At 36.4% G+C, this 27,689-nt stretch overlaps 1 protein-coding gene across 1 annotated transcript; it reads right to left on the reverse strand.

Moving 5' to 3' along the window:
• Nucleotides 1–6,093: 6,093 nt before the first annotated feature.
• On the reverse strand, nucleotides 6,094–22,594 carry DRC8 (dynein regulatory complex subunit 8). The gene is made up of 7 exons (XM_087718003.1): nucleotides 22,517–22,594; nucleotides 16,536–16,620; nucleotides 14,607–14,679; nucleotides 10,474–10,553; nucleotides 8,945–8,987; nucleotides 8,794–8,860; nucleotides 6,094–6,995 (listed from the first exon to the last, which is right to left on the reverse strand). Exons 1-7 carry the CDS (start codon nucleotides 22,548–22,550, stop codon nucleotides 6,880–6,882), a joined length of 498 nt encoding a protein of 165 aa, XP_087574129.1. The 5' UTR covers nucleotides 22,551–22,594; the 3' UTR covers nucleotides 6,094–6,879.
• Nucleotides 22,595–27,689: the final 5,095 nt, after the last annotated feature.

Below are 27,689 nucleotides of genomic sequence, written 5' to 3' on the forward strand. Positions count from 1 at the left end.
CAATATTTTAATTGTCAGTTCTAAGACAGGTTGCTATACCTATTTTTATGTGCAGCACAGAAGGAGTTTTGATCACACTGTTCCAGCTGCCAACTTGACAGTTTTTTTTACTATATCCTGCAGATACCTTGTCTATAAGCAAATGTTAAGAAAAGTGGCATCAACTGCTTCAAAAAGGGCAACTTTAATTGAAGATTAGAGGCAGGAGGAAGTAGCTGCCTGCCCTGATTCTTTATTATTTTACAACTTTCATGTGAGAGTTTACTTGTCCTATAAATGGAAAAGATATTTTAATTTAAAAAAAAAACATGCTCAGTGATTATAGTTTGTAGGCAAAGAAACAGGTCCTCCTCTGAAACAACAATCTGCTAAGCACAGAATTCACTATGTCTCCAAGACCGTTTCTTTTTCCTCCTAGGACTGGATATTATTTAATATTGAGAAGACAATTACTCTGGATCTTAAAATAAGACCATTTTAACATTTTATTGACCGACGTGCCATTGTACTGAGCATCATATATTTTATGCTCTTCCTAGTAAAAAGCAGTGCATGCTTATTAATATCCACTAAACTTTCATTTTAATTTTTAATGATGCTTTATTATTGAATTTTCTTTGTTGTTTCAGTCCATCTTGACTGTGAAAAAGATAGAAGTACAGAGGCATACTGTATATACAATAATTGTGCAGGTGTGCTTTCAAATTATTATAAAGGTGTGGAATGTGAAGCCTATACATTTTATGAATTTGGATGCATTAAACTGATACATCTACTTTTGATAATGTTTATAATATTTATAAATACAAATTCCAATCTGAACATGCTCAAAATACTTAAGTATCAAAGGGAAATTAATATTTCTTCAAATATCATAATCTTAGTAACTTCCACTATCACCATCAACCTCACTTTAGACTGAATTACGGAATCAAACCTCTTCCTTAATGTCATGATACAGCTACACAATAGGCACATAAATACAAGAGACCTGTAGTTTGTTAAGCATATCTACAGATTTCCAACTTCCATCCAGAAGTTGTTATTAAATTTAGCATTCATTGCTAAGCTCTATAACCACATTTTTTTTGACCTGACTTGACAGATACTGAGATAATGGGATTAAACCTGGCAATTAGAAGACTGAATCATAGTCAATAAAACCAACAAAAATATCAACTGAACCACATCAACTCGCAGGAAGGACTTGTTAAGAACGACAAACTATAAAAACAGACACTTGTTTATCCACAGCTCATGCCGCTGAAACACATGAGTAAGCTATTGAAGAGCCCAATGGACAACAACACTGTACTTTCTCAGGCACTAGGTGGCAGCAGGCTCATGCTTACATATCAATAACACCCAACCTGAAGCAGATTCTCATAATAAGCAATAATCTTGGAATGATACTAACACAGGAAATGGCTCATGCTACAATTTCCCTACATTTACACCAAGAGTACCATCACGCAAAAGTAACGTCAACTACAAGAGCAGAGCTACTGTACTTTTACCTATGTATGCCATCATTTGTCAACAGTGTCTTCTCAGTTCCATAACAACTTTAACTGGAGGAAATTTGTCAACAGGCTGAATTTAGGAGGACTCCTCAACTTACGACCAAAATTAAGCCCAACTTTCCTGTTGCTAAGTGAAACAGTTGTTAAGTGAGTTGCGCCCCATTTTATGACCTTTTTTACCTTAATGTTAAGCAAATCACTGCAGTTGTTAAGTGAATCATGCCATTGTTATGTGAATCTGGCTTCCCGCATTGATTTTGTTGCCAGAAGCCAGCTGGGAAGGTGTGCAAATAGTGATCAGATGACCCCAGGGCAATGATACTGTCATAAATACATGCCAGTTTCCAAGCACCTGAATTTTGATCACATGGCTATGGGGAGGTGTTACAATGTAAATGTGAAAACCAGTCATAAATCACTTTTTCAGTGCCAGTGTAACTTTGAAGGATCACTAAATGAATGGTTGTAAGTCAAGGATAACCTGTAGCAGTTCTACCCCCTACAATCCCAACAACAATCTTTTAAGATTGGCTTATCTTATTAGCTCAGCCAACCCTCTTTAGAAATTGAATCAGAGGAGAAGCTAAAAAATAATAGCTTGCTCTCAACCCTAGGCTTATGAAGGAGTTGTGTTTTTAATCAAAAACTTCCTACTTCATATATGGCCTTATAATTACAATGCAACAGTTTTCCAGAAGCAGAACATTTTTCTCATTACTGTTAAAGCTATTCACAATCAATTTGTATTTACTCATAGGATTCAAGAGTACTGTTGTTCTTTATTAGGAAAAAATTAATAAACTATCACATTGCTTGTTTATTTCATTGAAATGAAATGGAACTGAGGCTAATTAGTCAGTAGTATTGCATGCAGGCAAGGGAGTTATTAAAACCTAAGATAAAATTTAATTGAAGAAGAAATTACTGATACAGAAGGATACCATCTCAATTATTTAATATGCCTTAATTAGAGGTTCTAATAAAAGCAAGCATGTAAAAAGTCTGGTAAAGTTAATATGTGGTCAGGAACGTGTAAGTAAAGGTTTTCAAGAATCATGTAGATTAAAACTATTTTTAAATTAAGACTGTCGGGTGCCCCATACCAGTTCTTACCAGTAAGAAACATGCCATTGCCATATACTGAATTCCCTTATATTTGAATCAGAGGTGGATTGATCCCGGTTCAGCCCGGATTGGGCGAACCGGTAGTAGCAACGGCAGGAGGCTCCACCCACCTACTTCTGTACATGTGCAGAAGCGTCACACATGTGCATGAGCACGCCTGAACTGGTAGTAAAAAAATTGGCAAGCAACCACTGATTTGAATCACTGTTGTCGATAGTTCTTGGACCATTAACACTGATGTCAAAGACCTGAATTTCAATCTCATCCCTCCATGAAGATTTTAAAACCATTTAAGGTATATCTGAGATAGTATGTTTACCTGTGCTCCAGTGAAAGGTACAAATATTTAATTACTGTTCCTGAAATATAACTTCATTGTAAAATCTACTGCTATGCCATTAAAATAGTAATTCTTAATCAAAATATTTAAATGTAAGACAGTGGTTTCCACAAGAGGAGTTTCCACCTTTTGTAGGTATATCAATGTTGCATGAACTACAAAGAAGTGGGGCTTTAGTTGCATTTCTGTGACTGTCATCTTGCCTCTTTTGACACCCCTACCCCATTCACCGCATGAATGCCAAGTAAAAAAGACCGTACAATGTTGTCATTATACTTTTGTTTGAAAGAGAATATTCAGATATTTGGAGCTGGCAGCAATATAAACCGGGGGGAGACCCCGAAATGCATTCTATTCTGATATCTCACAAAGGTAGAGTCAACTAGGCATTGGATTTTTTTTTTTTTTTTGTAGCAACATTCAGATATAGCAGAAGGCTTTTGTAGCAGCTGGGGTTTTGTTAAATTTGATCAAAGAAAGACATATTTTAAGTATTGCTCGGTTCTTTGCATTAAAGCAACACAGTATGTTTATGTCATGGATTAGCCTGGGTATATATAATAAATATTCAGGCAAGAGAAGCCCAATGCACAAATATAGGCTAGGTGATACCACGTTCAACAGCAGTAAGCATGAGAAGGATCTAGGCGTCCTAGTGGACAATCACTTAAATATGAGCCAGCAGTGTGCTGCAGCTGCCCCAAAAGCCAATGCATTCCTGGCCTACATCAAAAGAGGGATTAAGTATCAAGCTCACATGAAGTGTTAGTACCACTTTATACCGCACTAGTAATGCCACACTTGTGTACAATACAAAAAAGATGTTGGGACTCTAGAAAGAGTGCAGAGAAGAGCAACAAATATGATTAGGGGACTAGAGGCTAAAACATATGAACTGGATATGGCTAATCTAACGACGAGAAGGACTAGCAGTGACATGATAGCATCTTCCAATGTCTTGAGAGGCTGTCACAGAGGGTAGGGTGTCAACCTATTCTCCAAAGCACCTGAGGGTGCAGGACAACGGATAGAAATTTATTGAAGAGAGATACAACCTAAAATTAAGGAGAAATTTCCTGTCAATGAGAACCACCCTTTGAGTAATCATTGTTGAACACCAGCAATCCTAAACAATCACACTGCCTTTCTCTGCCCCATCCTGGTGCCTCATATATACACGTTTGTATGGAGAGAGAATATGTATGAAAGAATGGATTATTATTTGCGCTCACACATTTTAGATTAATTAAAATCTGACAATCCACTAAATGGTGTATAGAGGTGGAAATTGCTACATGTGAGTTAAAAGATTTAAGCAAATAATTGTATCAATATTTCATCAAATGGAATTTTCTTCCACTATCCACTTTACTTATTTATATGCAAAATTCCCAACCAACATACATGCAACTCTATTGATAAAACATCCCTGATATCAATCTAATTTCAACCTCCAGGATTTTAGATAGTGATTTTTAAAACATTTGTACCTTTTTCTCTCATTCATCTATTTCCTATTTCCAAGTATTTATTTATTCCCACGAATAAACTGAATTTTATTTTATGATGATCATTGTGTTACTGCTAATTCAAAATGAGAAATAAAATATAGTAATCGCACATTCAATCAGCAAGATAATTATTTTAAATAGTCCTATGGAGACTTAAAAGTTGCACTTTACAGCACAGAGAAATGTAATTTGAAATGTTTTAGCTTTTATCAAAAGTGAAAAAGAAGGACTATCAAATGGCATCATAGAATAGGGTTCTGTCCACATCAGAGATACACATGAATGGTGAGAAATATTTCCTTTGATTTTAATAACTGGCAGAAGAAGATTCACATAACTTCTACTAAGTTAACCAAGTCACAGAGGAATCACTTTGTGGAATCAGAATCCTGATACCAGTGTCATTCTGTCACTTATCTCTTCAATTCCTCTGCCACCCAGGGCAAGAGATGCAGAGGGATAGACTCACTCCACCTTTTTCCCAGCATTACTGTAGATATAGGGGTGGGAGGTGAAAATAGATATTCAACCAACTCTCAAGTGATAGGAGTCATTTATCCCACTTTTCTCCCTGTTCCTTCTCTTGCCCACTTTGGCAAGAAAGAAAGAAGGAAAGCAAGTCTTTTCCATTCCAGTTTCCTAGCATCAAACAGATCTGCTTCTGCCAACTTAGTGGCTGCTAAAGAGATGCAGCCCATCATCACTGCTTCTCTTCCAAAAAGAGAAAGGAACTGGAAGGACCTCAGGTTTGGCTGGAATTCCGTGAGAAGCTGCTCATGGCTCCCTTACTGAGCTGCTGGCTACAGAGACCATCCCCATGGCTTGAGTGTGCAGCACAGTGTCCTGGATGCATTCCTCTATGCTGCTTTCAATAGATGAATATTATGTTATATAATATTTATCTATGTGTTCGAGAGTTAATACCCCCTCCAGGGAATTCAATCAATATTATGGAATGTTTAAACTTTCTTAAGAGTTTTCACCAACAGAAATTTGACACAGAGTTTTAAGTTCCATGAAAGAATAAAAGCTCATTCAGGCCCAAGAGACCAAAGAAACAATCAACTATTGCTGATAGTATAGGAAAAAGAAATGGAGTCAGGATAGCTGATTATTGGTTGATATGTTGAATGATAAGGGATACTGGTGAGGAAAGAAAAACTTTCTAAGTATGTCAAAAGTTCTTTCATTATTTTTAACATTAGCTGATTTAATATTATACACTGTGTCATTTGCCCTATCCTTTTCTTTTTAATTATCTATGTACATGATCATATACAATCTTTCTTATATCAAATAACTTACTGTAACTATGTCTTTAGATTGTTAACTTTTGGGAAGATATTTATTTGCAAGTTTATACATGTGCATATGTGTGAAAGTTTAAAAAGGAATAGAGCGAACTCTGGAATAAGGCCCCTAGATCCTATTCTTAGATAAATATTAAAGGATATCAACAAAAAAAAACATGATCTTTGAAATCTTTGACGATATCTTCAAGATAAACACAATTAAATCATGTGAATATATTTAAATGGAAAACACTCCCCCCAAATGAACACACACAGAAAAAACAGAGAAATCGCCACATAGCTGAAAGTCAATAAATTCCTTTTATTGGAACAAAGGTGAAAGGTGTGCTCAGTGAGGACATCTTCTTTTAGTTCCAGAAACTCTTTTCAATAGCAGAAGCACCTCTACTCTCCCCAGCACAGATATCAAGTTTTAACATGAAAAAAGGTTTGAGTTTGCTTATTAACCATTCTTGAATGAAGCCTGAACACCAACATTTAATGTTTTGAGAGGTTTCTTCTGAATTCAGCACAACTGTAACATTTCTTTGTTTTTCCTACATTTGGAACTTCTATTATTTCTTATTTTTGTTTGAGTTATTTCATTAATTTTAAACTGTTTTCCTGTTCAGTACTATAATTACATTATTTTATGCAGTGTACATTATAATTCTATGCTTTCTTTCTTGAAAATAAGTTATGCTTATTTTTCAGTAAGCATATTCAACAGAACCTATTCTTCAGTAAACCCATTACTTCAGCCTTAGATTGCAATCTTGCACATTTTTCTTGTACATTTTTCTAATAATCCTATTAAATTCAATGCAACTTTCCTGTGAATTGTCATGAAGATTGCCCAATTAGTATTTTATTTGCAAATTTTGAATTCTACTATTTTCAGTTATATAATCAGATTGACACTTTAAGATATTTAGGAATGTTGGTCTTTCACAAAATAAACAATATAGTATTTTCATAAATTTCAGTGTAATTATTATTATTATGCTTGTGCCCAAAAGCAAATACAGTAACTACAATGAAGTTAATATAAAAACAATAAATTCACACCCACAAATTAAACAACATCCTTAGTTTTCATCCACAACCATCATTGAAATATAATCCTTGTAGCGAACAGTATTTGTTTCTGGATCTACTGCTGCTGAAAGCATTTCTTCCATTTCTTCCTGTGTAAAAGGCTCACCTGCAGCCAAAAAACAACAATTGCCTGCAGTGTTTCTACTACATAAACCTTCTAAATTATTGGTATTTTAGGGTTTTCAAACTATTTCAAAAGCAGTAAACATAAATCTGAATTTTAGGGGGAGGGGGGAAATTGTTACTGAGAATCCTATACTGACACTACCCATTTCATATAACATAATTAAATTCAAATTTAAAATGTTTAACACGTAACATATAAATGATTATGATAAAATTCCAACCAGCAAGTATTAGATGTTTTAGAATCTGCAAAAGCATTCTACCAAAATTCTTACATTGCAAATTGTCTACAAAATATTAGTTATATTGTAATATGTTGTAACATATTCTTGCTTCTGTTTTCTTTGCCGAATTGTTAATCATCAAAATGCTAATTTCCACCCCAACATAATATATTTTGAAGTTTCATTGGCATTTCAGATTTGCTGAAAGTTCAGTAATGGATGAAAATTGCTTTTTTTTTATTAATCTCATCAACTCATCAAAGGTGGCAATGGGGAGACACTGTAAAATAGTTGATGAGATTTTCTGAAGAGAAAGAAAGAAATCTAAGGGTCAGCCAGGTCATGAACCCGGGCTGTCTAGCTGACAAGTTCAGCGTCTTTAACCACTGAGCCATTGCACCCGCTTTGTCAGGAGATAGAACAGAAGGCAAAGAATGGAGAAGTTGAGATCTGAAATTCAAAGTTGAATGGCATAAACCAGCAGTGGTGGATCTTGGATGGCACGCATTGGTGGAACGCAATCTACGCATTGACAAAATTCATTTGTCAATTATAAATGGCCACACTATTTAGTTGTGGACATGTACTACGCCAATACATTATGTCATCCTAGTACTTGGGAAGAATTTGATGAAAATGAAGGCCAACGCCAACTAAAGAACTGGCAGCTGTGATTTCACGTTTTCATATATATAATATTTTTTTCCTTTTCCTTTTTTATATATTATATAATGTGCTGTAATTATTTTCCTAAGCTCAATGATTTATACAACTTGAAATGCATTGACATTTATGGTTTTCTTTTTTTATATTAATACTTTTTTTTTAGTAAGGCACACAAATTTGAATCAATGTGGAACTTACTGAATATGCCTCTGGATTGATAATGGGAAGGCATTAGCACTGTTTTATGAGGTTGGATTTTATTCTTCAGATAGGGATGGGCATACTTTTTTGTAAACAGGAGCAATATACATTTGTAGAATTCCAGGTACTTCCACAGGATTGTGAATAGCATCATATTCAACCTCCAGGTTGCCTTTCTTCCATTCTAAGGCCTATGGTAAGCTTATCTTCATACAGGTAGTCCTCATCTTATGACTGGTGGCTTAGCAAATGTTTGAAGTTCCAAAACACCTGAAAAGGGGGATTTATCACCTGGTGATAAACATCACAGTCGCAGTTACAGCTGTTGGCCAGCAACTGTGTTTTACAACAGTTTTGCTGAAAACAACACTTCTTGTTTTTGGCAAAACTGTGCCCATGGCAAACCCTTGGTTTGCTTAATGGTTTGCAGATTTGCTTAAGAACTATTATGGTGGCAGTTGTTAAGCAAATTGTCCACAAAAACAGCTGCCAGAAAAAATGTCATACAATTGGTTTTGAAGCCATTAGGACATATAACTGTGATGGACAGGGTCAATTACAGTGGTATGTTGAGGACTACCTGTATTCTGTGTCACCACAGATACACTCAAATTCATATGCAGAGTACAACTATTTTTTCCTAAGCAAATAAAATTAGTTTTAGTAAATATTTTGCTAAAGTTTTACCTTCTTCAGTCATATACTTTACCAAATCATCTTTAGCTAGATGTCCAGATTTATTCTGATCCAAAACCTATAAAATGGAACACTAAATGTAAATTTTATTCTTATTGCCTTGAAGTTTAAGAAATTCCCCCATATATGGATTGATACAAACCTCAAAAGCACGTAAAAGAACATCTTCTGGAATTGGACGGTATCTAAAATAATACAGTTAATAAAATAGTTATATGTGTATCTATGATCTGACTGCTACTTTGAAACAGCCTTGCAGCTCTTTTTACCATAAATTTTAAAGCTTAAAACTTTAAAAAGCTGGCAAATTTGTTTGTGAAATCAGTTTTACTTATTTGATTTCTATCCTGCTGCAAATCTAGATCAATTCTTGACAGTTTACCTAATTGGTAATTTATTTGAGATTTACCTGAGCAAAGTAAAATATTCACCATAAAATAATAATAATAAAATAAAAATAAATAAAAATAAAAACTTGAAATAATCCACAAGAACAATTTCAATAAATGCCTACTTTAGAAAATAAATATTGTGAATCTTGTGGTAATCTGACAAGACATTTCTAGTAAAATGAAAAAACTATTTGCCATATCTAATACAGCAGGTAACCTCTGCAATAAATGATGAAATGCACAGGTACAGTATAGGTGGTACCTTGCTCAACAGTAATAACTGTGAAAGGGATCTTGGAGTCCTAGTGGACAACCATTTAAATATGAGCCAGCAGTGTGCAGCAGCTGCCAAAAAAGCCAACACAGTTCTAGGCTGCATAAACAGAGGGATAGAATCAAGATCACGTGAAGTGTTAATACCACTTTATAATGCCTTGGTAAGGCCACACTTGGAATACTGCGTTCAGTTTTGGTCACCACGATGTAGAAAAGATGTGGAGACTCTAGAAAAAGTGCAGAGAAGAGCAACAAAGATGATTAGGGGACTGGAGACTAAAACATATGAAGAACGGTTGCAGGAACTGGGTATGTCTAGTTTAATAGAAAGAAGGACTAGGGGAGACATGATAGCAATGTTCCAATATCTCAGGGGTTGCCACAAAGAAGAGGGAGTCAAACTATTTTTCAAGGCACCTGAGGGTAGAACAAGAAGCAATGGGTGGAAACTAATCAAGGAGAGAAGCAACTTAGAACTGAGGAGAAATTTCCTGACAGTTAGAACAATTAATCAGTGGAACAGCTTGCCTCCAGAAATTGTGAATGCCCCAACACTGGAAGTCTTTCAGAAGATGTTGGATAGCCATTTGTCTGAAACAGTATAGGGTTTCCTGCCTAGGCAGGGGGTTGGACTAGAAGACCTCCAAGGTCCCTTCCAACTCTGCTGTTGTATTGTATTGTATGTATGACCTCCTGAGGTTATTGAAGTATAACTCTCAATATCTGCATTACTGAGAATATTGGGTGGTATTGCTGTTAATGGTTTAGCCATATATGGAGGACCACAGATTTCTCTCCTGACTGAAGAGATTACCATGTATTTTGAACAAAGTATAGCCAACTTAACAGTACTGATACTGTAATAAAACCAAACCCATTTCATGGTTGCCAAAAATATTTTAAGTTTATTTTATCACAGAGAAGTTTGTTCTTTAAATTGGATAAAAATCTCTCATATATGCATAACCAAGTTTCACAAACTGAAATCCTTTCTGTTTGTTACCTTCTTTCCATTAATACTCTAGTCATCATAGGAAGAAATTTTTCCAAACGAATAAATCCAGTTGGTTCTTCTTCTTCTACCTAAAAAATATCATAAATGATGATTTATTGGAAAATGAATCAGAAACTAATCTGAAATTACACCATCTTAAATTAGACTATAATATATTGTGGGAAGTTATCATCCAGCCCTCTCCCAGAAAAATGAAATATCCTAGGAAATATTGAAAAGGCAGAATATTTCTCTGGATGTTAAAAGAAACATGTTTTAAAAGACAGAATAGTTGCCTATAGCTTTCTGCCCATCCCCAGCTAATGGGCCATTAAGATGGCCCGGCTAGCCCACTTTACATAATAAAGACTTCTCCTCACTGCAGCTGTAGGGGGAAGGCTCAAGCCATGTGGCCCTGTCCAACAATAAACCATCTTTCCAAGCAGCCTCCATGTCTCCAGTGTCTTCTTCCCCACTTGGAGCTGAACCCAGAAGGACATTTCTTTCAACAATATGAAATAGAAAAAGAACAACCTTGTTCTCTGTAGGAATGCTAAGAATCATCCATTAACTAATATTGTGGAGAGTGATACCTTTCATGTAACCTAACAGAGAAAAAAAAGATTTGCCAAATCAGACCTCATCTTTATTTCCTCACCAATCAATTAAACATGACTGTGTTCTTCTCATCTACATGTTCAATATGCAAAATATTACATGTGTATGCAAAGGACATATATTTCTAGCTACACAGACATGATCATGACGTGATGAATTTTGTTCCTTGTGAGCTCTCAAGTTTCCTCTTTCCGCTATTTATTCAAAATAGACAGTGATTAATATATGGATGTACATGTGTGTGTGTGTGCGTGCGTGTTTGCAGGTATATATTTATTTATGCAGGTATATAGCATGTGTACATGTGTGTTATGTATGTGTTTGGGTAAATATACACTTTCTCTTTAGAGCATGCAACATAATTTCATTTTTAATGTGAGCCAGTGTGCTCACAGTAAAAAAAAGATAATTTAAAAAAGTTAGTTATCTATCCTATCAATGCAGCAGGGAGGTTGGTTTATGAAAGCTTGAGTCAGCTATTGCACAAACAGGAGTAGCAGAATGCCTGAGGTTGTCATTAGAGATCTAAACTAAATGTATTCTGATAAGTATAATTACAGATTTGCAACCTCCATCAAAAAAGTTACCCCTAGGGTTCATTATCTCTCTGTATCATTTCTGTTGTTCTACTGCTACACAAAAGGCACACTACATTACATTCCCCGCCCCCCTTCTCTACATTCATTCTTGGTATCTCCCTTTAAACTTTTTTTTTAAAGTTGCATTTGTTTTTAAAAGGTTGTGAATGGAAATTTAAATAAAGAGATCTGCTTTATTGCTAAGCAATGAGATAATGGAAGCAGATAAAGTAAAGGTTAAGTCTCATATGGTCTCATAAAGACTTATGATTTGGGAACGTGATAGGCAAATCAGCAGTACTGATGGCCAATTAAAGGTGGGGAAAAAAGAAAAGAATGTTTTCTAGATGGGTTGAAAGATATAATTCTTTCTTTTATCTAGTATATTTAGTTTCTTGATCTGAAACGGCTGAGAGATAGAAAAGTAGCCAAACATCAAAACAAGCTTCTCCAGATTAAAAATGAGCATTTTTTAAAAAAAAATGGTTTTAGGATCTTCTAATTATCTATTATTACAGCCATACATGGATAAGAGAAAGAATGTTGTAAGAATACATTTATGCAACATTGTCCTCTAGTAGTAAAATTATTTTTATGCAAAATATTTTTCCATTAAAACAAAGCAAAACATAAACAAAAATACTATGATTTTTAGAGTAACATTTATTAATGCAGTGCTATGTAGGTAGTCCTCAACTTACAACCACAATTGAGCCCAAAATTTAGGTTGCTAAGTGAGAAATTTGTTAAGTGAGTGTTGCCCCACTTTATGACTTTTCTTGCCACAATTGTTAAATGAATCACGACAGTTGTTAAATTAGTAACACTTGTTAAGTGAATCTGGCTTTCCCCATTGACTTGGCTAGTCAGAAGATCACAAAAGGTGATCATATGACCTTGAGACACAGCAACGTCTGGAACCTCCAGTCACAACCGTAATCCGTTCCAGGACTTCAGTCAGCACCCGATTTGGTCGTGACTGGAAGCAAGACTGACCACGCATATGGACACACACAAAAAAAGGTGTGGAAGGGAAAATCGCAGCGGCTGTGACTGATCACCACCCGAGGATATGTTCGTGAACATAGTGAAACTTTTAGAGGACTTTTTGGTTGGCACCCAATTTAATCATGGTCAGAAGTGTTTGTAATCCGAGGTTCCACTGTACTAAGTATCTGAATTTTCATCAAATGATCTTGGGGATGCTTTAAAGATCATCTGTGAAAAACGCCACATAAGTCACATTTTTCAGACCATTCACTTTGAATGGTCACTTAATGAACTGTTGTAAGTCAAGGACTACCTGTATATGGGGACAAATAATGCTACAGTAATTGTAGCTGACACATTTATATGTAGTTTTGCTTACTGATTGCCTCATTTAGCAACCATTTGAATTTATGATGGTATAAAAAAACAGCTTTGCAATCACTCCTCACATTTATGAACATTGCAGGAACCCCTTGTTACATGAATGACATTTGCATGCTTCCCAATCTGCTTGTGACAGAGTTAATAGAGAATGCTGAAGTAAAACCATAGGTCATGATTGTGTGATGTTACACTTAATGACTATAGTGACTCGCTTAATGACTGAATAGAAAGTGATGTAAGTCTATCACAGTCACATGATTTTCCATTTAACAAATGTGGTGCTTAGCAATGAAGTTGCTAGTCCCAATTATGGTTGCTAAGTGAGGACTACCTATCTCAAAGACTCTTAAAATCTTAGAAGGAGATTTAAGGGAGGTGGTGTCCATCCTTTCAGGTCATAAAACAAGAAGACTGAAAAAAAGAGACTGTATTGAAAATCAATATTTAGTATCCAAAACAGGAAATATCTTCTTTCTGAAACCATGAAATATATTATGTAAATGATGGACAACTGGAATTATAAACCATCCATGCATGATTGGATTACATCTCACAAGGTATGGTAAAATGTGTTTGGTGAAAGCATGGAGAATTTGATTGGGAAGGCTTTAAGTGGAATCCTTCAGGGACAGAAATAAATCTCCTGAAGTACAGATCTCAGATAAAAAACTTGTACAATTTAGAAAGTGGGTGTACTGAAAGAAAGCTATTAAAAAAACACTGTGGGGGGGAAAATATCACTTTTCACATAGTACATAGCCTTCTGTAACTATATCCTTATGCTCAGAGTAAGAAAAGTAAACAAGCTGAATTTTAATTGTTAGTACAGAGAAGTAAATACAGTACAATCTAACAGATATAATGAAGACCTGGATGGAAAGTTTACCAGATCTGGAATACAACAATTGAAGGATACAGCTTGCTTGAAAGAAACAGAAGCAATATTGTAGAGGAGAAACAGTTGCATTGTACATTAAAACTATCAATTCCTGCACAGATATCAAAATGAATGAATATGGCATGTTTAAAGCATCTAAGTTTTAGAAACAAAAAGAAACCCAAACAGAAGATATGGAAGAGGCTTTCCAAAACCAAATTGCAAATGTTTCAGAAACATACAATCATAGAAGACTTTTATACCATCTGTTGGGAGACAGACTTCGCCATTAATGAGTTTTCTATCATATTTCTGACTTGTCTTGCAGACAACTTTCTCTTTTAGTGGATGGAAGAGGGTATAAAAGAAACTATCTTAACTTGATACTAACCAATATTGAAAATTCCAACACTATAATAAAACAGGGTGGCCTACATCTGTTTACTTATACTTTCACTCTTCAGGCTTAGTACTACACTAGTGGTCCCTCACTATTCTATATGAATTTAACATAATTTTAGCCTCTAGCTATTATTATAGGACCTCTAGCTATTATTACAAGATTAGCAAGATATTTCATTTGCTCAGTGAAATTCCTCGATATTGCATTTCTAATCCTTATTGATTTAGGAAAAGAGATCAGATTTACACGCAACATCTTTAAGTAACAGAACTTTAAAATTATGTAACACTACCTCTGCAAGCATATCATGGAGTTCCGCCTCATTGGGACAACAGCCTAATGACCTAATGATAGTGCCAATCTCTCTGAAAAAGGAGAACATCTGATATTAAATACACAAGTCATGCAAATCTCTAATTCTGATTTATTTTATTCAATTGCCTCCCCATCAAGTATGCCTAGTTCATAAATTCATAACCACTGAAGCAACAGATAGAGGGAATTTAGTTGCCATGTTTTTAGTGAAGTAGGTTGGCTTATAGATTTAGTAAAATGTATAACAATTATATTGCTTTTAAGATATTCCAGTACTAACATAAAAATGTTAATTATTCTTTCTGTCTCCAAATACAATTAATTCACAGGACCTGAGCAAAAGAATGTGATGAATCTTTAAGGGCGCATTTGAACATAAACTGAATGTCTACTTAATTGAAATATAGTTCTGCAGTATTGAATTTAAATTCCTCTCATAACAAATCATTAGAATGTCCTAAAGTTATTCACTTTCTAAATGGATTTACACTAACTGGCCTATTCTAGTTTTACCTCATCACTGTGATAGTACATACATCTGGAGAATCAGTGGAGAGGACTTTTAGCAAAATAGAGCTTTCCCAAAGAGGAAGCAGTAAATCCTATCAGAGATAGGATTAAAAAACTGACTATTAAGAGATTACACAGTCCTGAGTAGGAGGTGGGAGGGGAGAAGAGGATCAGAGTAGCCACACCCTATAATTTTGTTGGGATATATGATATCTAGTAGGTTAGAAGGTTATAGCTTTAGTTTAGTAAGATTATGTCCATTATTTGTAAATAAATAAAGCACTGGGCTTGGTTGGATTTCATTGTGTCATTTAGACTTGGGCCTAACAATCACCTACCCCAAATTTAGATACTACAGAATAACTCAATCTTGGTATTTATGACTGTGGTAGGCTAGCCTTCCTCTACTTTGGTACCTCCAGACATGTAAATTTTAACTCCCAGTATTCTCAGCAATGATCACCTCAAAGAATTCTTTGAGTAAAATCCATGCATCCAGGGGACACCAGGTTGGAGAAGGCAGGATTAAGCTGCTATCATTTTTCTTATTGAATGGAAAGGGAGCACTGACATTTACTCATTTGCCAGGAAATGTGAGTGGAACATTAGTGGTCCAAAAACATGGTAAGTCACAAACAAAAAAGATAGAGTGTGTGTGTGTGTGTGTGTGTGTGTGTGCGCGCTCTCTCTCTCTCTCTCTCTCTCTCTCTCTCTCTCTCTCTCTCACACACACACACACACACACACACACACACACTCACACACACAAAGGTACAGCCAATAATTGGCTTTCAAAAATACAAACAGTCCAGCACTAAAACAGTTTACTTATTTTCTTAATAAATCCCAGCAAAATATCCAGCTTAGCAATAAACTTTGCCACAATGAATAGTGGTTAAGAAACAAAAGGGTTGTGGCAATAAAACAAACAAAACAAACAAGGCAAAGGGGTTATAAGAAACCAACTGTAGGAAGAAAAGCTCAACAGAAATCTGGTAACTATAGTAAGCAAACCAAACTAGAACTTATCCTCTGTTAATTTTTGTCAAACCTAAATTTTCACACTTCAGGCTTTTCCTCCATAACAAAGAGAACAGAACTTCCCTCCCTTCTCCATTTGCCATTTATATGGTAAATGCAGATGTTTCCCAATCTCTGATTTGTGCTTAACATTAACTTCTTCTCTTATGCATTCAGCCAAACCATTCTGATCTCAGATTCCTGATTTCTGGGAAGTTTCCATTCTGCAATAGACAACCAACCACATTGGGGCTAACTTAATTAATCTAAAACCAATCAAAATGTTGCACATTTCTCTTTAAAATAATTGCCTTTACTAACCCACATTACTTTATCACTAGGGCTATTAATTCTTAACAGATGAGATTTTCCAAACCTGACATCCACAGTTTTATTACACTCGTGGTCAAACACTTCAAAGGCTTCGGTGATCTTCTTTTGGATTTCTGCTACTGCAGATTCTATAAAGCAAGGAATTAAAAATCAATCATAGTATACTTTTTGTCAAAATTAGCAGTAAAGTGTTCATTAGAAACAGCATAACAAACATTTTGAGCTTTCCAGAGTTAGCTTGGTTGTTAGGCATAATATAGGTATAGAAATAAATGGGACATAATTGATTGCCTTCATTCTGTTTTCACTGTCAGTCTGACTGTCACTGTCCCAATTTTCTCTTTTTCATCAATTCTGGATATGAATGTCATCCCTCAATCTTGGTGCATTAATCATATGCTGAATGCAGTAAAAGAACCCTTTGATGGAAATAGAGGCTGTACCAGAATAAACTGAATGCTTTGAGAATAGTTTGGCATCAAGCAAGGAGTAAGATAATATGTGATGTCTTCCTGATTGTTTAGGATGTTTATGGATAAAAGATGGGTGATGCTAGAGGTGTATGGATTAGTAATGTAAATAAATATGCATATACTCTTGAAGGTTGATAATCGTTGTTGGCCAGTACCTAAATTCCAATAGATTAGAACATAGGTTACTCAGGGTTGAATTATGGAGGCAGGTGCTCTCTGAGCTTGGTTATTTGTTTGCAGACATTTCAGCTAGGTAATATCACCAGTATGTATAAATAGGTGTTTGTTCCTTGTTTATGTACTGTTGTAATATAGTTCCTTGTGTAGGTGTGGGTCACCCATGGCCCAGTGCATAAGGGGGCATGCAGAGCCACGCTGAACCACACAGGAGAAAACAAACTCCTAAAACTCCATAACATCCTGATAGTTCATAACATAACATCCTGAGGTTCACTCTAGATATGCCTTACCCAATGACCCCAGGATATGACCATATATAGACAGAACTTCCCTGAGCAGTAGATTAGAAATTGAAGTTTTACAGGCTGTTTTTAAATCACATGCTGATTACTGATTTGCTCCTCCTGCCTTTGTCCTATCTCAATAAAAGGGGCTCTCAGACCCCCAATCTGGGTCGCTCCATCCCGAGAAAGATCGTGTCCTGTCTTTTCTCCATATTGGCCTCATGGACAAACCACGGGAACATTACAATGTACAGTAGCTTGCTCTGCCACTGTTGCTGGGTGCATAGTTTTCTCCTTGGTAGTTTCTTCATTGGGACATTGTTTTCTGTTTGATTTATCTGGTGTTGATCCCTGCTTATCAGGGTGTTAGCTGCTGGAGAGGATGTGTTCTGGTCTTTTTATTTCCTTCTTAGCCTTTATGTTGTCTCTTTTTTGCTACACAATTTTTGATTTTTTTTGTTTCTTTGCCATACTCTTTCTAACTTATTTGTGATGTTCTAAAAAAAGTTGTTTACCCTGAAAAAGAAAAGATTGACATGCCTGTGTGAATGTGTTTTTATATACATAATATTTTAAATTAAACTGCTGGCATAGAAATTCCTAAAATAGATTCACAGTTGTGAGCTCCACCATGACTATACTCCATATCGTGTATTTCAGGGTGAAGTGGGAAACCTGTCTGGAGATTTGATCCATATTTAGACTAAACCCAGGTAGATCAATTGGACAAGTAAATTGTGATCAAATCTATTTTATTTCACTGAGCCTAGAACCAATGTAGACTGTTTTCCTCAATAAAACTAGCTATTGTAGGATCACAAAAAACAGGTAAAATTTCTAGATACAGCCCATTGTATCCTAAAGCAGTTTATCAAGGAACTTCTTAGAGCAGAAGTGTAGGGATTAAGAAGATAAACTACTTCTAGACTACTGCTTAATTTATAGAACCAATTGGAAACAGTGACTATAATATTAAATGAAAGTATGTGTGATGTCTACCTGATTGTTTAGGATGTTTATGAACAAAGGAACAGTTACAGAGGACAATGTAATGTAACAGTCATATTTGCTTTAATTAGTGGACACCCTACAAAGTTTGTATATGTGTGTATACCCACACAGCTACATAAATATGTATACACATGGGAATCAAATCTCTCTAGAATATCTGGGGTTTATTCAAAACCACTATTGAATACATATGAATATTGAATATGGACAAATGTAGTGCGAATCAGGAAGGGATAAATTTACACCAGCATTGTGAATAGTGAGATTTCTTATACAACAGTTCTACAGCAGTTCTACAATATTTTTGTTCCCTAATTCTTCACAAGCAAATAGAAGCCTGACTTGTGATTATCTTTATTTTTCTGCTGACTTTGAAATATTGAGAACACTATCAATCAATTAGTGATCCCACTAGTTGACCAATAGGTGAATACAAGGAACCTTATTCCATCAGTTTTATACTGTTGATCCTAGTAACAAAAATCCTCTTATCTACACAAAAAAGAAATAAATAGTAATCTAGTTCAGATCTGACCACATTTTCCACTTATGATGGATTGCTTATCGACATAGAGAAGTATAATGTAATATGGCTTATTTATATAGAATACAGTAGGTTTGTTGCTGTTGTTTTTTAAAAGATTATCATATAAATGTATTGGAAATATATACATATTTGAATATTTGCATTAGACAAGTATATATAGAATTGTATCTCTTTATTATAATGACATCATATTATGTTTTTGTTCCTTTGTTGCATTTTTTCATTTTTTTATTAAAACATTTTATGTGTTCCTTTTTGTCTTCTTTGTCAACATATTTATTTCCATCACTATTATCACTGTGTTTTGCTCTTTTATCTTTTCTTTTGTTAATAATTAGAAAACAATTTTAAAAAAGCATTAGGAACAATGCAGTTAGTTTTAAGCTTAGAGAAGAATAATTGCTGTCCTAAGTCTAGAAGACCAGGAGAGGCAAGAGTTCCTGGAAATGGGATAAATAGATAGCTTTAAATGTTTGCAAACCCAGTGAGTCAAAGAGAAAACACAGCTTTCTTATACTTTCAAAGAGACAAGCACCAAATCAACTCACATTGTGAGAACATTACTATTACTAAAAAGAAGGGTTTTTTTTAGGTTTCTAAAACCTGCTGAAACAAATGTGATGCAAAAAAAGACTTTTGAATAACAGAACAGAACAAAATTAAACTGACAATAAAACCATAAGAATGAGGAAATCTTCCAGGAAGTAATTGAATAAGAAAATTAAAGAAGTAACAAAGAGGATAAGGAGGTTGCAGAACAGTTGAATAAGTTCTTTATTAATTTTTTTTCTTTTCATTGTATACTACTATGACAGACTTAGTGGAATATCTGCATTTGTGTTAGTATAACCACATACACATAGAGGTGCATACCAAAGAAAATAAATGATATATGATAACATAATAGATCCCACAGGACTCTTTACTCTTGCAATGCCTTAGGTAGATTAAAAATCCCTGAAGAGTAATTATTAGTAATATGTTGACTGTTATTGTGCAATGTATTAAGACACTGAGTTCAACATCTCAAGAAAAGGACATATTACTGTTATAATAGTAGGTGTTATCTGGAATAAAACATGCAAGTGCACCTTTTTGGGGACAAGGATATTACAGGTAGTCCTTAACTCGCAACTATTTGTTTAGTGACAGTTTGAAATTACAACAGCAAGGAAAAAAGTGACTTAAGGCTGGTTTGTACACTTACAATGATTATAACATCCCCACAGTTCCATAATTAAAAGTTGGATACTTGGCAACTGGCATGTATTTATAACAGTCACACTGTCCTGGGGTTATGTGATCACCATTTATAACCTTCTCAGCTAGTTTCAGACAAGCAAAGTCAATGGAAGCCAGATTCGCTTAACTGTGGCAAAAACATCATAAAATGGGGCACAACCCACTTAACAACTATCTTGCTTAGCAACAGAAATGTTGAGCTCAATTGTGGTCATAAGTTGTGGACTACCTATAGTGTATACATTACTGGAGTATTAGAAACATATTTTGATATTAGCAAACAATATGACAGTGTACTATCATATTTTAGTAGACAAGATGTATGTTCCCTAGATAACACTATTAAAAAGCGTTCTAACTAAAATAGTAAAAGTCTTCTGTCTTAGTATCTGAATCAGGAGTGTGATGTGGCTGTTTATTAGGCTATTGTAACAGGAGTATAGTATCCAGGTAGTCCTCAATTTATTACCATAATTGAGCCCAAAATTTATGTTGTTAGTGCGACATTTGTTAAGTAAGTTTTACCCCATTTTAGGACCTTTCTTGTCACAGTGGTTAAGTGAATCACTGTAGCTGATAGGTTTAGTAATTTAGTTATGTGAATCGGGCTTCCCCATTGACTTTGCTTGTAAAAGGTTGCAAAAGATAATCAAATGACCTTGGGATACAGCAATGGTCATAAGCATGAATCAGTTGCCAAGCATTTAAATTTTGATGACACAATTTTGGGGAATGCTACAAAGGTTGTAACGGTAAAAAATGGTCATACAGTAATTCACTTTTTTCAGTACCATTGTAACTTTAAGTGATCCTAAATAAACAGTTGTAAGTTGAGGACTACCTATACTTTAGACTATGGCATTCAACATAGAAAATCATGTCTCTGAAAATCATGTCTTGTTTATGCTTCATTTTAGTAAGGATATTGTTAAACTGGAGGTTATCCACAAGAAAATGACAAAAATGATGAAGAATCAAGATAGTATTGTTTTATGAGGGATAGAATAAAGAGCTATAATTACAATTTAAAAATGACTCAAGATTTAATTTCTTTTATTATCATTTATCTTTCTATTAGTACTGCTCAATAAGAAAACATATCCTTTGCATAAATCGATAAGTTGTGGAAGTTATCTGCATGGTTCAGTACAGTCACAATAGTTATCGTCAAGACTATTTTTTTTTCTTTTTAATACATATAAAGTATACAGATAGAGTTATTCTGTTCATGTAAACTAATGTCTTTTATGTACTGCTACTCTTTATAATGAATATTCAGGATAGATATGAAGTCACTGACCAGTGGCAAATATTTGAAAAAGGTCTTTAAGATCTATACATTTTCTAGAAATTTCAACAGCTATATATTGTAAACACATTCCTATCCTATAATTTACAAATACTATGATCAACATTTAAAAGACATGCCTGGATTTGTATACTTAAATGTTGCATTTGTGAATAAATCTGTTAAATCTTTCTTTTCTGATACATTTTAAGTAATTACACATTTCAAATTTTATCACTTTCTTTATCCAATTTGTTTCAATTTGGGAGAAAAAATGCACATGCTATCTTGGTTGCCCTAAGAATGTTAAAGCACTGTCTATGTTTGCAAAATAAACCTACCCATTATTCACATAAAGATGGTTCATTAAAACATCACATTTTGTTGTTTTCATGGCAAATTGAAGCATAAAATATCTACAGTCTACATTTTACACTAAAATATAGTTAGTCGCATTTGACTCAATATAATCCACAGGACAGTCACAGCAACAAGACCAGCTTTTGGTTCTTTACAGATGAGTGATTGTGAATCACACATGATTTTTAATAAGTCTAGGCACCAAATTTTATATATCCATCTTAGGCTGAACTAAGAAAGTAGTTGCTCTGGACTATCTTGAGGGCAGCACTCCAAGGAACGAAGCCTGCGGAAGGCACGAATTGCTAGAATTCTCTGTTATCGTTGATAACAAAAAGGCGTTTTGAAATCCAGAATTTTATCTCTAGACCCACAAGGGGTGGAGCAGCGTGGCTACGTTTTGTCCCGAGGATTCGTGTGAGGAAAGAAGGGAAAGAAAACCGGGACTCTACTGGGAGACTGAAGAAAGTCCTACAGAACATAAACTTCAAATGAGGCGGTAGGCCAGGAAAAGGTGTAACCTAACTCTCCTATAATTTTTTTTTTTAAAAGCCTTTTTAAAAAGTGTAGGAGATAGTCGACTGGAGGTACAAATTAGAGAGGAAATGTTGGGGCTGCTCTCTAAACTCCCGTACTTACCCGCAGCGCTTCCTTCACGCTCCTCAGTCGCCATGGCGGTCTCTTAGCGGTCGCCATGGAGACGTTCGGCTCTCTCTCGGCTTTCCGTGCCTGCCTGCCTCCGGACTTTCAAGTGGAGGTGCAATTTCATTGCAGGCAAAGTGTCTCGAGCGCTGCTGGGTTTTTGCCAGCGGCAAACTTGTTCCCAATGTGCTAAAAAGGCTTTTTTTTTTTAAAGTGTCTCTCAGAAATGTGTGGCTTCCTTTTTAACATAATGCAAAGATTCCCTCCTCTTTGTAATTATTACCACGCCGCCGAAAGAAGATGCCATCTATCACCTAAGTCTGCCTCAAAACCATACACAGCATTACAATTTGGAAATTAGGAATCTTCTTATGAAGAGCATAGGGTGTGAAGTATTTACTAAAAACAGGAACTTGCTGGGCAAAAGATACCAAATGGAAACGATTAAACCTTGATTTGGTAAGCCTTATAAATGTTAAGCGTGCAGACGTTTCTCTAGAGAATTTTTAATGGATTTTTTCATGTTTTCTTTGTTTTATTTATATTACTTTCCTTTTCCACCAAACGGTGTGGCATCAGGGTTTTAAACAATCAAAATTCACATATTTGTTATAATATTCATCACAATACTATTAATAATATAACTATATATCCATACAGTTACAATAATACATCAAATTCATCATCATCATCATCATCATCATCATCATCATCATCATCATCATCATCATATTCCCTCCACATTATCATTCCCTCTTTTTTATATCTCCTCTTTTCTAACTTCTATTTCCATTATCTAACCATATAATTTTTTACGGATTTAATTCTTTTTAGAATCATGAATTTTTAAAGGAATAAACACTTCCAAGATAAATATGTCTTCTGTTTTGACATACAATAGTGTTTAGAGTTTGGGCTAAGTTTTGGTATGATGCCAAACTATTACTTGTTTAATCATAGTTTATTGAGTATACTACAATTGGCTGAGACATTAAGCCTTGAATCACTCTTTTATAAAACAGCTGTCTTCATAAATCATATCCTTTGTGTTTTATGTGAACTGATTAAGTTTTAGGGCTGAAAAATATTTTTAATACGCTGTTGCAGCTGTGTACTTGCAACTCTTATTAGGAATTTAGAATATTAGAAAAAATGATGTGCATTTATATGCATGTTATAATATTTTTCTTTTGAATCATAAATTTTCTGAAAAAGTGGCAAGCAAATGAATTTTAAGCCAATTTGTATATTTTGTCTTTAAGCAATTGCTTCCCCAAAACTCCAGCAGTGTTGCTTCATTGGGGAGAGAGGGCTGTTCTTGGGAAGGATAAGTAAAAAACATTTACTGTGTTTTTCTGTCTTTAAGATGCATTTCCCCCCCCCCCAAAAAAAAGTGGGTGGAAATGTCCTGGCTATAGGGATCGCTGCTGCTACCTATGGCTGCCTGAAACGGGCCAAAAATGGGACTCATGGAGGCCAAAAGCGACACGTGTGAAGGTAAAAAATGGGGCACATGGAGACCAAAAATGGGGCATGCTTAGGCGGAAATAGGCAGGGGGGGCATGGCAATCCCCGCAGCCTGGAATAGCTGATCAGCAATATTCCGGGAGGCTGATTCAACCGCCAATCAGCTGCTCATGCTAAATGAGGCTGTGCTGATGCTGATCAGACTGTTTGCTGCAAGGAGGCAAATTGCTGGGAGGCAGAGGCAGATTTTTTTTCTTGTTTTCCTCCCCAAAAGCTAGATGCATCTTATGGTCTGGAGTGTCTTATAGTGTGAAAAATACGTTACATGTCAAGAATATCTAACTGTAGAAAGGTGCTTTGCTATCCACCTAAAGCAAGCAGGCACTTAAAATGGACAGCAACAATTTAGGAAGATTCTAGAAGCAGAATATCTGCACCCAGTCTCTTGGTCTTCCATGGGGGCTTAAAACATTGGCTCTGCCAATTGCCTTAGGGCTCCATGGGAGCATATTATATTGGAGGTGGTTAGTAGACTGAGAGAAGATTCTACCTCTACCCTATGTGTATCTTGCTGCTTCTTTGCTATCTTTTTAAATTTTAACGTTAATATTTACTACCTTAATAGTTTAGTGTTTTATCTTTTTGTTTTTATTTTGCTGTAAGCCAGCTAGATTTGCCTCTAGTCAAAATGCATGGCATAAATTAAATAAATAAATAAAATAAATACGTACATATCATTTTACTGTAGTGACAATGGTAAAATGTTTCATGTTGCACCAGGGAAGATAACAGTGACGTGCAGTCAGGGGAGGCAGGGCCTCACCACTGTCATCAGGAAAAGAAAAAAAAATTAAAAGGAAAAAGGCTGAGGTAGTTGCTGCCAGAGTCACAGTGGATGACTCTGCTTAGTGCTTAACTGTTTTAAAAAGCCTCTTAAAAAAGTGCCCTCTACAGGAGGAGGCGAGAGAACCACATGCCTCATTTAGTCTATCTTTATGATCACTTGAGCAGAGTTCAGCAAGGGTTAAAAGCCGAAAAATTCCTTATGTAGATGAGGCACATGGTTCTCTCGCCTCCTCCTGTAGAGGGCACTTTTTTTAGAGGCTTTTTTTAAACAGTTAAGCTGAGTCATCCATTGGAGACTCTGCAGCAGCTAACCAAGCCTGACCTCAGCAGCTCTTGCCTTTTTCCTTTACATTTTAATCATGGCAGACAAAAGCAGAGTTAAAATCCTCTGTGAAACAGCTGGAAAAGGTATGTGGGTCAGAGGGAGGGGGAGGAATTCAAAATTAATTTGTAAGTAATTGTATTATTGTAAGTAATATGTGTATGTGTGTGTGTTTTACCCACCACTCCTGGCGTGCGGGCTGGGACTTTGTTTGGGTCGGACATAGTGGCAGGGCTTTTGGACATAGCAGCAGGGCTTTTGGACATAGCAGCAGGCCAGGGTTTTTTGGACATAGTGGCAGGGAGCTTTTGCCTCTAGCGCCGGGGTGGCAGGGAGGCTTTGGTTCCATCCAGCATTGATTCTTTGAAGCTTTCCATAGGTCCTCTCTGCTTTTAAAGTCTTCCGTGGGTCTAAGGAAGTTTTTCCTCTATGGTGGACACAGCGGCAGGGCGTCCAAAAGCCTCTATGGCGGACATAGCGCTGGGGCTTTTGGATGTTCAAAAGGATGTTCACTCCATCTTGGAGAGATTGAGCTTGAGCCTGTTCCTCCCCATCCAGATCTGCACAGCCTCCAGGCATCGGGACATCACGTTGAGGGCATCGTTTGGGTGGTCTGGGATAGAGATGAAAAGTTGGGTATCATCAGCATATTGATGATACCGTACCCCAAAACCATGGATGATCTCACCCAGTGGTTTCATATATATGTTGAACAGGAGGGGTGAGAGAATCGACCCCTGGGGGACCCCATAAGTGACGCGCCTTGGGGTCGATCCTTGCCCTCCAGTCAACACAAACTGTGACCGATCCGACAGGTAGGAGGAGAACCACCCACTCCCAACCCCCTGAGAGATCCAAGTAGGATACCATGGTTGATGGTATCGAAAGCCACTGAGAGGTCTAATAAGACCAGGACAGAGGAACAGCCCCTGTCCCGGGCCCGCCAGAGATCATCGACCAACACGACCAATGCCGTCTCCGTGCTGTATCCGAGCCTGAAACCCGACTGAAACGGATCCAGATAGACAGCTTCATCCAGGGACTGGGGAAGCTGACATGCTACAGCACTCTCAACAACCTTAGCTACAAAGCGAATGTTGGAGACCGGATTTAATATGAATTCTTACTAGTGTTCGATCAGATTCGGACCAGCTGGCCCTCCAACCACTCTCTAGGCGTCTTTTCCGGCGTTTCATCTCCCTGAGCTCCTCGGTAAACCAGGGGGCTACCTGGGATCGACACCGGGTCAGAGGCCGCAAAGGCACAACACAATCCAAAACCCCAGTGGCTGCCCTATCCCAGGCTTCCACTAGGCTTCGGTCAAGTTGTGAGCAAGGGATTCAGGAAAAGTCCCAAGCTCCATCAGGAACCTTTCAGGGTCCATCAGGCTCCTGGGGCGGAACCATCTAGTTGGTTCCGCCTCCCTGCGGTGAGGGTTAGCAGTATGAAAGTCAAGCCTGATAAGAAAATGATCCAACCATGACAAGGGTTGGATAGAAATATCCTGTCAGCTTCTGCTTTGCTATCGCTTCAGCTGCCATGAAACGGGGAGGGAGGGCATGGTATTTGGGAGGGGTTACTCATTGTGCTGGTGGAAGTTTCTGGAGTCTACCGATTGATTGGACTACGCATGCGTGGGTGTTTCCCGCTAGCTCTAACGGCACCGACTTTCCATCTTCGTGATGCCTTTTGAAGTTATCTTGCACCTGACATTTGGAAGACTTATGATTGGACTGGGTCTATGATGCCAAGGGGTGGGGAATGGGCTATTCTATATATCAACTGTTTTCGCGCCTAATTAACGAGACTTCGCTATGCATTGCCTTTAACCATTATTAATTAGTAAAAGTACATTTGATTTCTACGCATGGAGTCTCATGGTCATTCTTTCCTAATTAACTAATGGAGAGGAGCTGACATATCCCCTAAATCTAGATCATTCTTCCACTGCCCAGAGACAAAAATCAGGTCGAGCGTGCGTCCCCCATTATGGGTAGGATCTTAAATTAACTGAGTTAGGTCCATAGCCGTCATGGAAGCCATGAATTCCCGAGCTGACTCAGATGTCTGAGCCAATGGAAGGCAGATTGAAATCCCCCAGGATCATAAACCTGGGGAAATCAACCAGTGTGTCTTATACTCTGAAAAATAAGGTTTCTATAGAAGGTATATTGGACTAGATCTCCATGATGCATTTCAATTCAGTGATTTTATGATTTCCTGGATAAGTTTTGAGAATATATCCAGGTATCAAAATGATCAAGGGAACAAGTCTGGAACATTCTACCTTATGTGGTGAACGTGCCTCATCACATTACACTTGCTCTGTAAGTTCTTCCAGAAATGGCTGGAAGAACTTACAGAGCAAAAGATAGAACTGAACCTGGAACCATTCTTATTAGGAATATTAGACTCAAAAACGGACAAAAAATTCCAATACATATTACTACACATACTTACTGCAGGTAGGATTGCCTTCACACAAAACTGGAAATAAATCAGTACACCCACTGACGAAACAATAATTAGAAAGGT

The sequence above is a fragment of the Thamnophis sirtalis genome, unplaced genomic scaffold (assembly GCF_051295495.1).
Source record: "Thamnophis sirtalis isolate CommonGarterSnake01/CBP01778 unplaced genomic scaffold, rThaSir2_p1.2 scaffold_6, whole genome shotgun sequence".
NCBI lineage: Eukaryota > Metazoa > Chordata > Lepidosauria > Squamata > Natricidae > Thamnophis > Thamnophis sirtalis.

Excerpts from the sequence above, each read along its gene's own strand:
- DRC8 (XM_087718003.1), bottom strand. The coding sequence starts at position 22,550 with ATGGCGACTGAGGAGCGTGAAGGAAGCGCTGCGG. Across the intron at positions 10,554-14,606 it reads TCCATGATATGCTTGCAGAG|GTAGAAGAAGAAGAACCAAC; the intron begins GTAGTGTTACAT and ends GATATTTTTTAG. Across the intron at positions 8,988-10,473 it reads AGAGTATTAATGGAAAGAAG|ATACCGTCCAATTCCAGAAG; the intron begins GTAACAAACAGA and ends GTATTATTTTAG.